Consider the following 11,720-nt stretch of genomic DNA (forward strand, 5'->3'; position numbering starts at 1 on the left):
ATAAAAAAGATATTTTTATTCTTTTAAAATTAATTATTAAGTCTTTTAAAATAAAAAAATTCATATTTTATTTTTGAATTAATATTTTTAAAGATAAATTTAAGAATTAGATATATGTAAAATATAAAATAAAACGATTAAAAGGTTAAAACTATCTCATATTTTAATTTAAAATAATTAAATAGTTAACTTATTTTCTAAAATTTAAAATATCTACCTTTTTTTTCCAAAGACTGTTTCACTCTATTTTAGTTCATGAATAAAAGAGGGAAGGAAAAACTTTATTTTTAGCCCCACAAAGGAAACGTTTGAAGAAAATTTAAAAAAATTATAAAAATAATTTATAACTCATATAATCTTTCCTAATTTACTTTAATAAATTTCATAATCTAAATCCTCATATGATAAATCATATTAAATAAGTGCTTACTTAAATAACGTATCCTAAAAAAAATCTTGCCTGGCAGAATTTCTCATTATAACCCATTTTATTATAACAATTTTTATCCTACAAACGCAATCAATTAAAAATTATTTAAGTAGTAATAAAATTACTATAATAATGTATTAAGTGCATAAAACTTACCACAAATTTTCTCATTTTACCCCACTTGTCTTTTTCAAATGTCTTTTCCAGACATACATTTCCTTTAAACAAAATAAAAATAACACTAAAAACACTAATCTTGGTTGAGCTGCAACGGAGAGATAAAACACGATTTCAATGGAACTCACTTTTTTTATATTTCATCTTTAATATATTGTATTTTTTTTTTTTATCAAAGTTAATGTATTTTTTACTTGATATAAGAGATATAACTCCTGTAGGCGCTGAAATTTTTCTTCCAAATATTTAATTCAACTTTATTCAATTAAATTAAAGTTAAAAAAATAACTCTCTACTAGTTAATTTACATATTCGATAGCAAAATATATCTCATCTGTTACAATTATTTTTATATTTATTAATGAATTTTATTTAATTATAAAAGAATAAATTTATTTTTTAATATGATGATAATTTTTATTAAATTTAATTTTTTATAATTGTTTTTAATATTATTTATTTATTTACATTTTACTTTCTTTTTTATTTATCGCACTTAAACAATACATTATTTTTTATAACTGTACTTTCAATCTATTTCTCATCTTTCTATTCTCTATTTCATTTCTCAGTCAAGCATTCCTTACATATTCACAACAGTGAATTAACGAGATATCATACATCTGGGATATCAAGGGACAAAAGTATATCATACATCTCAACAAAAGATAAGATTTCCACGGAAAAATCTAATGAACCAATACACGAGACAAAAAGCGCAAAACTTCACTTCTCGTGCAAGATCTAGAAGAGTTCCGTGGCTGTAGTTCCTAGAGAATTCGATAATAATCCAGGGATGCAAGTGGTACCAACATCCAACATAAAAGGTCAAATGTTGCTTGAATAAAAAGGAAAGTAAAAAATTTCTCAAAAATGAAAATATATACAAAATAAAAAGTAAAAATATATCTAACAAATTTAAATATTTTATAAATATAACTAACTTTAAATCAACAATAAATAAACTTTCACATTTTTCACTTTATGCATTTGATTACTTTTGAGGAAGCAAATCTATTCACATCTGTGCAAAGTTTATCTTTTGATTATAATTTTTTGCTCTCTATTATACTCTAATTTTAACACCTCAATAGATGTGTTACATAGTAAAATTTATCAAGCATTATTCTAAAATAAAATACAGAGGCGCTACCTCACAACGTAACAGTGGTTAATATTGCCTGAGAGTGGGTAATCAAATCTAGGAAGCCGAATGCCAAACATCTTATAATTTTATTAATTTCATAAATAAATAATTGTCCCTCCTTTTACTCCTCTACAAAATTCCTCCCTCGAAACGTGGCCTTCATGACTCAACTGAGCCTTTTAGTCACACATGAACGTTTTCATGAGACCTTTTGATGGCCTAGCTACCTGTCAGTATGTAATTTAGTATCTCAACCCAATGGTGATTAGTTAATAAATAGAATTTCATATGATAGATAAAGTAATGGTTACACTGCAAAAACGTCAAAGTAATTTCCATAAAGATCAGCTGCTTTGATCCATGTTTAGTCGACAAATAACCAAGCATCAAATCCAAAGCTTCACTCATCCGGGAGGAGGTGGTGGCATTTGTGATTTTGCGAACCCCAACCATGCAACAATGCCCACAGCCAGAACTATCCATCCAAATATGTCATACTTTAGGTCACTGCTCTTCTTTTTAGTCTGAAAAAATAACAAAAATCTTAGGCAAAATGGACAGAACTCAATGATGAAGATAACGGTTTCTCTCTTCATTGCATATCATTTTCAATTTTGACTTATTTAGTTTTTTGACACAAGAATATGGGGATTACATTATGCTGCCATGCAAACAAGTTCACCATCTTTTTAAATGTCAGAAAAGAAATGAAAGACAAGTTTAAGGTTTGCTGCCCAAAATGCAGGCATAAGAAACAACAGTCCAAGGCCCAACCAAAATCAGATAGAATGATTACCGATATCAAAATGATAGAACAAAGGTTGAGTTTGTTGGGTTTGGCAAATGGAAAAGGAAATTTTATTTGGAGAGAAAAAAGGTGAATACAACTTGGCAGAGAATTAGGAATTCTCCAAAACAAGAAATATTATATACATAGGGGAAAAAAGGCAATAGTGGTCCAATCCATAGTTACAGTTTGTGGTTATATTACAAGACTACTTTTTATGGAATATCAGCATGTGACACAGCAAATCTGATACATGATTCACAGGGATGTCGAGCAAATTCAATAACATTAGTTCAACCTCTACCTATTCAAGATAGCAACTCCCATGAAGCAACCACAAGTAAAACACCAAAGAAAAGTCAAAAGAGTAATTCCATCCCATCAGACTGCCAAAAAAAGTTTTTTCTCCATGTTTTCACCACAGCCTTTATGACAAATCCCCCAAAACTACTGCAAGTTACAATATAAACCCAGGGCTCTCTGGTAACCTAGAACTAGAAAAGATAATTCCAATAGTAGTTAGCGACTTTTAAGTCATTCAATGTAAAAATAGGTGGCTTACTGTCTCTGAGAAAGAAACATGAGATATCAAGAAATATACAACACATATTGTCAATCCTGTCAAGTACTTTAGTTCAAATAAAATACTTGATTTCAGAGGGAGCTGTGGAGTTCCAAATATGTTTGTCACGAAGAAATTTTGAAAATTTGGGGTAGGAGTAAGAAAATGTAGAAAGAAGCAAGAGAACTCCCAAAAATAATCCAAGGTCCACACCCTATTCTCAGTAGCAGACAAATTGAGCAACAAGCAAAACCAACAGTGACTGTAGTTAGTTCTTTTTTTTTTTTGTCATTCATATCTTTACAATCATGTTGGTTGTGAGGCTTATAAGGGTTCATGGTGATTTTGATTTTGAAGAGTTACATGAGATATATAATTTATTCTTGATTTATATATGACTTCATGATTATGAACACTTATTTTAAGAAATAGGAGCATCATCTTATCACTTATAAAAGTGGGATCTTAAGGTCACAAATCAATGTCTTTTTTGTACACAGTCTAGATAGAAGAATTTACAATGATTGCAAAGTGATTTCAAAAGAGAGTCTTACTACACAACATAGTCTTAGTTCTTGGTGTTTGTTTTTAAATTGGTAAACAAAGAATTCAATTGACCAAAAAATCAAGTGTTAACTACTTAAAGGTGATAAACAGTTGAATTTTAGAAAACAATTAGTAGAAGGTAATTGGGAAGCACAAGGTAATACTAATATCATTTGGGATGAAATGTCTAAGAAGTCAGAAGCAATGTTGTCAAGATCTGGATCTTACCTAGGATCGGGAAGGAGGTCAAAAATCATAAATCGTGGGATCGTAAGATCCTACCACACATGTAAAACTATACTTAAACATATGTATAAGCATAAAAAATAACATACATAAAAAAATTAACATCTAAATCACATAATTTAATTAAATATAACTTAAAAGTCATAGATTCTAAATCCAATACACATAATTAGTCAAACTAGTACTAATCTATTACAATAAATTTTGCAAGCCCCAATCAGGATAATCATCTTCTATATAGTCATGTTTATCAATATCATCCACATTAGACTCATCATCATCAGCAGGTGGAAGGTCCAAATCATCCATAGGTGTACTTGCACTATCAACACCACTGCTTGCTTCTCCATCTTGAATCAAATTCTCATCTAAATTCATATCTGATATTAGCTCATTCTCCTCCTCTACAATCCAATCATCATCAGAAGCAACATCTTCAACGTCAAAATTAGGCTCTTTCCTCCTCTTGATAATATTGCCTAATTTTGAGTTTGCAATGACATATATAACATCATTCATCATTTTTTGCTTTAAACAATTTCTTTTCTTGGTGTGAACCTAAATATCAACATAATTAATTAATAATTTAACATAATAATTAAAGTAATCCATTTGGTAATTTTAAGAAACAACTTACCATTTCAAAAGCACTTCAATTACGTTCACAACCAGATGAGCTGCATGTCAAGTTCAATACACGAATGACAAATTTTTGTAACTCTCGATGTTCTACACCATAAGATTCCCACCATTGTGCTGGAATTTTCACTTTCATTCCAATAATTGCTAATTTTGTACCAAAATATCCTTTTTTTAGCTTTGAAATACTCCAATTGACCATCAATCTTATTCACTTCATCCATGTTTTCTACCATTCTTTTTAAACACTCATATAATCCACGCTTAACTTCAAAATCAGCTTCAAAATCTGAAGCATAGTCCCTAGACGTCCAATTATTCTCAACCAATGTGCTTGCCTTACTTAAGACTCTCCATGAACTCTGATACATTCACTAAGTTCACGTGACTATATCCACAAGTCTATAAAGCTCACATCCAATGTCCACTTTATAGGTACTAAGGGAATGTTTTCTCACATAAACAATGTAGGTATGTGTGTGTTTGTGTGTGTGTGTGTATATATATATCCCATAACCATTTATTTTTACAAAATCTCTTCAAAATAAATAGGTTGACTAGGTTATTGATACTACATAGGCAAAATGCCTTTCTTGAAAAATCAAAGTATGTATTATGTAACTTAGTGGCCAATATAGTAGGTGCATAAGCATACATTTAAATTTTCTAATTTAAAAGCTATAAAGATGGAAATTTTATGCATAGTTTAGTTACAAAATCCTTGTTTCCCCACTTCAAAAGTAATTAAAGAGTTTAAAAGCATTTTGACCCCAAAAACATGCTTTCTTTTCCAAAATGCACATGCAACCTTAGAACTCTTAGCACCTTGGTTTTTTATGGAGTATACACTCACCACTCAAATCTTATAATTTTCTCACGTGGTTAGAAAGTGAACAGCACACTATGTATTAGAATTTCAATATGAGCTCGATTCAATAGTGAGGGAAAGTATATGGGCTACAAGTTTGAGGAACCTCTTTATCTAAAATGCCTTCGGCAATTTTAATACAAGACCTCTAGCTTATATACTCTTTGATATATTGCTAAACCACCAATGTGAGACTTATATCTTAAGACTCCCCCTCAAGTATAACTAGCTTTAGGCTAGTTGAGACGGACATTTTTTTTTTAACCTAGGCATGTAATTTCAAGTTTTTTGTTGTACCTTTATCTCAGGTCTTTTCTTTTTCTTTTATTACCCGGGTTTGTGCTCCTTTTCCTCTTGAAATGGACATATAATAGCCCCAAAATCACCTATTTTTACTCCCTATGACCACCGACAAGGAGTCTCCAAGGTAGGACTTCATTCCTAGTTAAGAAAAACTATCAAAATGTGAAAAACAACCTCCCTTTGTACCTTGTTATGTTGTGTAAGAAAAAGGGAGTGAGAGAGGTAGAATGAAAGCTCCAAGAATGTTCTTCTCCTTGCTCAAATGTGATGCCCAACAAGCTTCAAAAATAACTTCCTTCAAACTCTCTAAGGACGTCCAAAATGTCTTTAAGGGAGTTTTTCTTTCAAGCTCACACACAAAGCTTTCTCAAGCCAAAGAGGAGTTTGAGAAAGGTTGCCAAAGGGTGAAGAAGAAAACAAAAATGGAGGAGGAAAGGAGGAGAACTTGTCACAGCCAAAAGGAGAGGAAAGTGTGAAAAAGATGAGCTAAGTGAGGGAGGGAGAGACAGTGGTGTAATTCCGGCCAAGTGAGAGAAGGAGAAAAAAAATGATATGGAGAGAGGAAAAGAGTGGCATGGCCAAAGAGGGAGAAAAGGGAAAATTTTGGAATTTTGTAAGTCTTGGAAAAGGTGAAATAGATCTAAGGGTCCAATATTAATTCCTTACATCCAAGATCAATGGCTCAAATTCAATCCTTACAAGGAAGGTAAATGGCTAAGATTTAAAGTGGATTTTGCAAAAAATGCTAACACAACAACACATCATGAGAATGAATGATTAGTTGTCACATCAGTGATGACTAGTCACATCAAGAGATTCTCTGGATTCTTAGTCCAAACTCGACTCAAAAACGGTTTTTATCTGCAATTCAATATTATTAAATATCTCTAGGGGTCTCAAAATGCAGATGATTCTACTCCAAAAATTTTATCTATTAGTAGAATTCTGACCTGCACTATTTACAAAACTGATGAAATAAATTTCAGAAATTGAAATTTCCTTGAAAATAATTTTATAAATGTTTTTTATTTCTGAAAAAGTTTTCATTAATTAAATAAATTAAATAGACATTAACAGTTCCTAGTTTGTCAGACTGTAGGAGTGTTCCCGACAAATATCAGGACAATTACCGAACAGTCTAAATTAGGCAAAAAATGCCTCAAAATAATTTCAAACAATTGCTGTACATTCCAATCATCAATAAAAATATTTTCTTAAGGCAAACATCTCCCTTTTTCAATGAAATTGTTCAGTTACTATTAGAGTTTACATTGATCGAGAACTAATAGACAGGTTAGAAAATAGAGGACCGTACAATTGTTACTAATACAAAAGGAAAAATCAAATACATGTGTATATCTAAATATATATAAAACTCAGAGCAATATATATAGAGAGAGAAAGAAAGCTAACTCACAAGCTAATGAGTCAAACATATGAAGACAAAAGCTCGTTCTCAACTCATTAGATTGTGAGTGCAGCTCAATGAATTGCTATTAAATTGAGCCATGAGCCACTTGCAACCAAGCTTGACTGACTTCCATTTGTGGCTGCAATCACTTGATCTAAAGATCTGGAAACTTAAGTTAGTGATTCTTCATAATAAAATATGAATTACAACAACAACATCCAAGTCTTATCCTCCTACTAGGTGAAGTTGGTTACATGGATCACACAACGCAATTGAGCTCAGTCAAAAACTAAATTTTTAGAAATATGATTAATCAAAATGTCACTTGTAATAATTTCTTCTAAAGTTTTTTTGGATCTGCCTATACCCCTTTCACTAGTACCTCCAAAGGTCTTCTTTACACGTGACCAAACCATCTTAAATGGTTTTTAATCATCTTTTCCACTATAAGTGTTACTCCAATATTCTTAATCTCATAAAATAATGTATGCACAAAAACCATCAATTTTCAATCAAGAGGCACAAACATACAATGAACTCCGGTCAACAAGTGTGTGAGCAATTGGAGAGAATTGAATAGATATTTTCTTTTCTTTTTAATAAAAGAATAGGGAGAACCTTGTATAAATGAAGAAATGTTTGAACACAGGACTTAATTTAAGTGCAAAACAACTTGCAACCCCTTAAAAAAACATTAGGGGCTCAAAGATGTCAAGAGGTAATTACTCAATTTCATTGAAGAAAAACATAGGTAACAAAATAATAACCGGAAAGAGACAACAAAGTATTACCTTTGTACTCGAAGTAGAAGGTCCAGCAGCTGTCCCCATTGCCTGCAGACCAAATCCATGTCTGTGTATTTCTGCATGTAATTCAGGAGCCTTAAAAATTGTTGTTAGTAGTTGAACTGGTCTAGTAGCTAATTTTAGAACGAATTGCTACTTACTAAAAATTTTTTTAATGAAAAAGAAAGTTCATATGTTAGAAAGAATGAAAACATTGAGGATAAAGATAGCCACTAAAAACACCAAAGATTATAGAGCTGAAATAAGAACAAGGAGGAATGCATCGGGTTGAGTAGTCCAATTCTTTGTAAAACAGATAAATTCAAGAGATATTGTTATGTCCACAAGAAAAGAGGGAAGAAAAGACAATCTTTATAAAATCTTTATTGAATTGATGAATTTTTTAGTGTACAATCTTGTACCCCGGAGCAATGCTCCTCAGAGAATTTTCTCTGCCAAGTTTATAAACTAACTTTCAAAAAAGACCCCTAACTAACTCTACTAGCTGCTATTTATAGCTGGGGCTTGAAACAGAGAAACAACTCCTAACTGCTAGCTGTCATTATTAACAGCTTTCTTTTTCCTAGAATAAACCAGCCAAGGCTTGGCCTTGTCTGAGTTTGTATTTACAATGATATTAGGGCTAGGACCCTGACTCCTATCAGATACCGTATCATTCACCCATAATGAGCAAATAGGACTGAATTTCTTAACAGGGAGAACATGATATATTAAAATTTCAGTGGAAAAGTTCTCAATCAATGACTTTATTTAGTTTATTTATAACTCACCAATGGAATATAAGTTCAATGTTGAGGATCGTATGACACAGAAGTAAAATTTTCAAAATTTCTGAACCAAAGTCAACATAATTGAGTTATGCCTGGCTTTACTGTTGTATTCCATGATCTATGAGTGAAACCACATTCTCACATGCTGTCAAACTTAACTTGCAGATATCAGAATCATTTTACTAGATTCCTCGGCAATTAAGCTTATGTGAGTCATACAAGCACAATATTTGCAGGGTTCCATGATCATTGATCAAATAAACAATGTAAAAAAATAATATTGACAATCCAAAAATCTCTCTTGCCACTTTTCCTTGTTTTGCCTGTATTATCATCGACAAAGATGAAAATCAAGGGGAAATAAACTATGTCAAAAGTGAACAAAATTGTGACAGCCAATTTTACATTGCACAAGGTCATCACACTTGCATATACAAAACAGATCACAAGAGGCATTAAAAAGAGCCAAAAAACTAAATCCAAAACATCACAAAACACAACATACCTTAGCAGCCACTTCCAAGGACTTGCGATAGTAATCATTCAAAGGGTCCTATTGAAACAAAACATTCCCATTACACATTATTTTAAGCAGCAAAACACTTCCCAAACATTGATAAGACTAATATTAATACAAAGCTGAAATGCACCTCATCAACAGCTTGCTGAAAGTATTCAGCAGCTTTATCAAAATAAATTTTTGCCTCCTCAAGGTCCGGAATTAAAAATGCATTTGCAGTGTGAGCATTTCCCAGGCACCAAAGAGTATCATGCTTCCTGGGATTAACCAAGAGTGCCTGCTCCAACTTCGAAACAGCTTCTGCAAATTAAGCCACCAACCCACAGTAAGAATTCAAGAACTCCAAAAATACTCATTGAAAGCTAAGAAAAATAATCACAACTTCGAAACAGCTTCTGCAAATCAAGCCACCACCCCACAGTCAGAATTCAAAAACTCCAAAAATACTCATTGAAAGCTCAGAAAAATAACCACAACAGTAAAAAGGACCAACAGACAAGCATCCATTTCATTGCATAGTTTATTTATTTTTTAAAATTCTCTAAGCATACCCATATACATTTATATAGCCATAGGATTAAACCTTGTATCATTTTTTTGGATTCGGGAAATGTCTGAAACTGAGACAACTCTAATAAAGCTCCACCCCATCTGGTCAAGTTCTGCAAAGTGCAAACATTACACAGTGAACAATTTTTATATTCTGAACAAGGTCCCAGTCCCACACTCCCCCAATAATTTTCATTAAAAAAAAATATATATTTTTTGAATAAAACGCGAAAGAGGAAGGAAGAAGGGGAAAGCTAACGTCAGCATCGAGAGGATTAGCAACGTATGCGGCTTCTGCAGTTTTACGTGCATGCTCGAAGAACAAGAGGCGATCAAATTCGCTCTGCTGCAAATCCATGGACTCGCACACGGGATTCTGATTTTCTTACGAAAAAAATTGGTTAGGGTTTAGAGGTTTTGTATGAAGAAATGGTGTAGTATTCTGCTCTATTCAATTATATTATTCTATATTCACTTTTGGTTGTCTTTGGGTTGCTCTTCAGAACAGAACAACTCCCATCTTTACTCCTATTCTCTTCCTCTGGTAGCGTATCAGTGAAGAGGGATTGACTAGTCGTCCAATGGGTGGATAGGTTTGACTTCTAATTATTACTGGGTAAGCTAACGTGTAAGTAAAGAACAAACAATGATATTTTAACACAAACGTGTATATACTGTAATGTAGCAGCTACACACAAAAAAAAAAAGCACGAACACATTATAATAGATCCCAAAATTTCATTTTCATGCTCTCCATCCATGTTTCCTTCCCAATCTCATAGACTCATTTGATTTGACCTCTCAAATCTGATTCACTCTCAAACTCGTCAATCCTGCACTCCCTTAAGCTAGTTGAAAACCACCTCTCTTACCTGAACTCATGAACGTTGCACACTCTCGATCTCCCTCTCTCTCAAGCTCGTAGTTGTGCTCCCACGGTGAAGGTCAAGCTGCATTGTTCGTCATTGAAGCTCTTGGTCCACCGTCCACCGCTCAAGAAGCTCTTGAGAATGCACGACATTCAGAGAATGAGTCGAAGAGGTAGTTTTCATTTGCCTCGAGGCGGGTACGAGTTTGATGAGGCAGAGTGGATCAAATTCGAGAGGTATAAACAAACAAATTAGTTATGGTGTGCTAGGGTCTTCTAAAAATAAAAATAAAAAAAATAAAAAAAATAAATAAATAAATATATATATATATATATATATTATTTTTTGCAAAAAAAAAAAAAAGCTTTGAATTTGTCTAATGATAACATTATGTTAGTGGAAAGTAATATTATTATTATTAATTAGATGAATTAATTTTATAGAATCTATTTAATAATAAATTATTTTATAACTTTCACTTCTCTAAGATAAATCATTTAATATAGCAAGAAGTTTTGAAAAAATGTTAGTACAATTTTTAATATTGACAATGAATATTCTAAACCCAATTGATATACAGGTCTTGAATCAACACATTAAAATTATTAATATTAAGATTACTTTAAGCGCTTTTATCAACATTTAAAGTCATAACTTTAAGAAAAAAAATTTACCAAACTAAATAAGGAATTTGACATGTGAGTCATGGAAAGAAAAAAAACTATAATAAAAATTGAATTAGTTAAAGAATTATATCTATTAAATTTAAGACGTCTATTATAAAATAATTTTTTTAAGAGTTGTTGAGAAGGGAATTTCCTAAAAGTAAAAGAGAGGAGAGTAAAATTTATATTTTAAATAAATATATTTAAAATTTATATTTTAAAAAATAAAAAATATAAATATATTAATAATATATTTATTATCATAAATAATATATAATTTTTTAATTTAAAATTAAAAAATATATCTTTCCTTCGAAATCTCTTTTAACATATCTTTAACGTCATGTCATAAAGTTGTTATGAAACTAAAAAGTTAATAATAATAATTTTACAATTCATTAATATTAAACTTTATCTTTTAAGTT

The 11,720-nt window shown here is 31.4% G+C and overlaps 2 protein-coding genes across 2 annotated transcripts; both read right to left on the bottom strand.

The window, feature by feature from the left end:
- Positions 1-2,158: 2,158 nt before the first annotated feature.
- LOC113862284 (mitochondrial import receptor subunit TOM20-like) lies at positions 2,159-10,119 on the bottom strand. Its single transcript, XM_027495373.1, has 7 exons — positions 10,021-10,119; positions 9,796-9,874; positions 9,343-9,512; positions 9,198-9,245; positions 7,916-7,997; positions 5,734-5,753; positions 2,159-2,278 (listed from the first exon to the last, which is right to left on the bottom strand). The coding sequence occupies exons 1-7, from the start codon at positions 10,117-10,119 to the stop codon at positions 2,159-2,161; spliced, it is 618 nt and encodes a 205-aa protein (XP_027351174.1).
- On the bottom strand, positions 4,078-4,794 carry LOC113863024. The gene is made up of 2 exons (XM_027496397.1): positions 4,533-4,794; positions 4,078-4,453 (listed from the first exon to the last, which is right to left on the bottom strand). Exons 1-2 carry the CDS (start codon positions 4,533-4,535, stop codon positions 4,088-4,090), a joined length of 369 nt encoding a protein of 122 aa, XP_027352198.1. The 5' UTR covers positions 4,536-4,794; the 3' UTR covers positions 4,078-4,087.
- Positions 10,120-11,720: the final 1,601 nt, after the last annotated feature.

Source organism: Abrus precatorius, unplaced genomic scaffold, assembly GCF_003935025.1.
Source record: "Abrus precatorius isolate BTA unplaced genomic scaffold, Abrus_2018 Scaffold3, whole genome shotgun sequence".
Taxonomy (NCBI): domain Eukaryota; kingdom Viridiplantae; phylum Streptophyta; class Magnoliopsida; order Fabales; family Fabaceae; genus Abrus; species Abrus precatorius.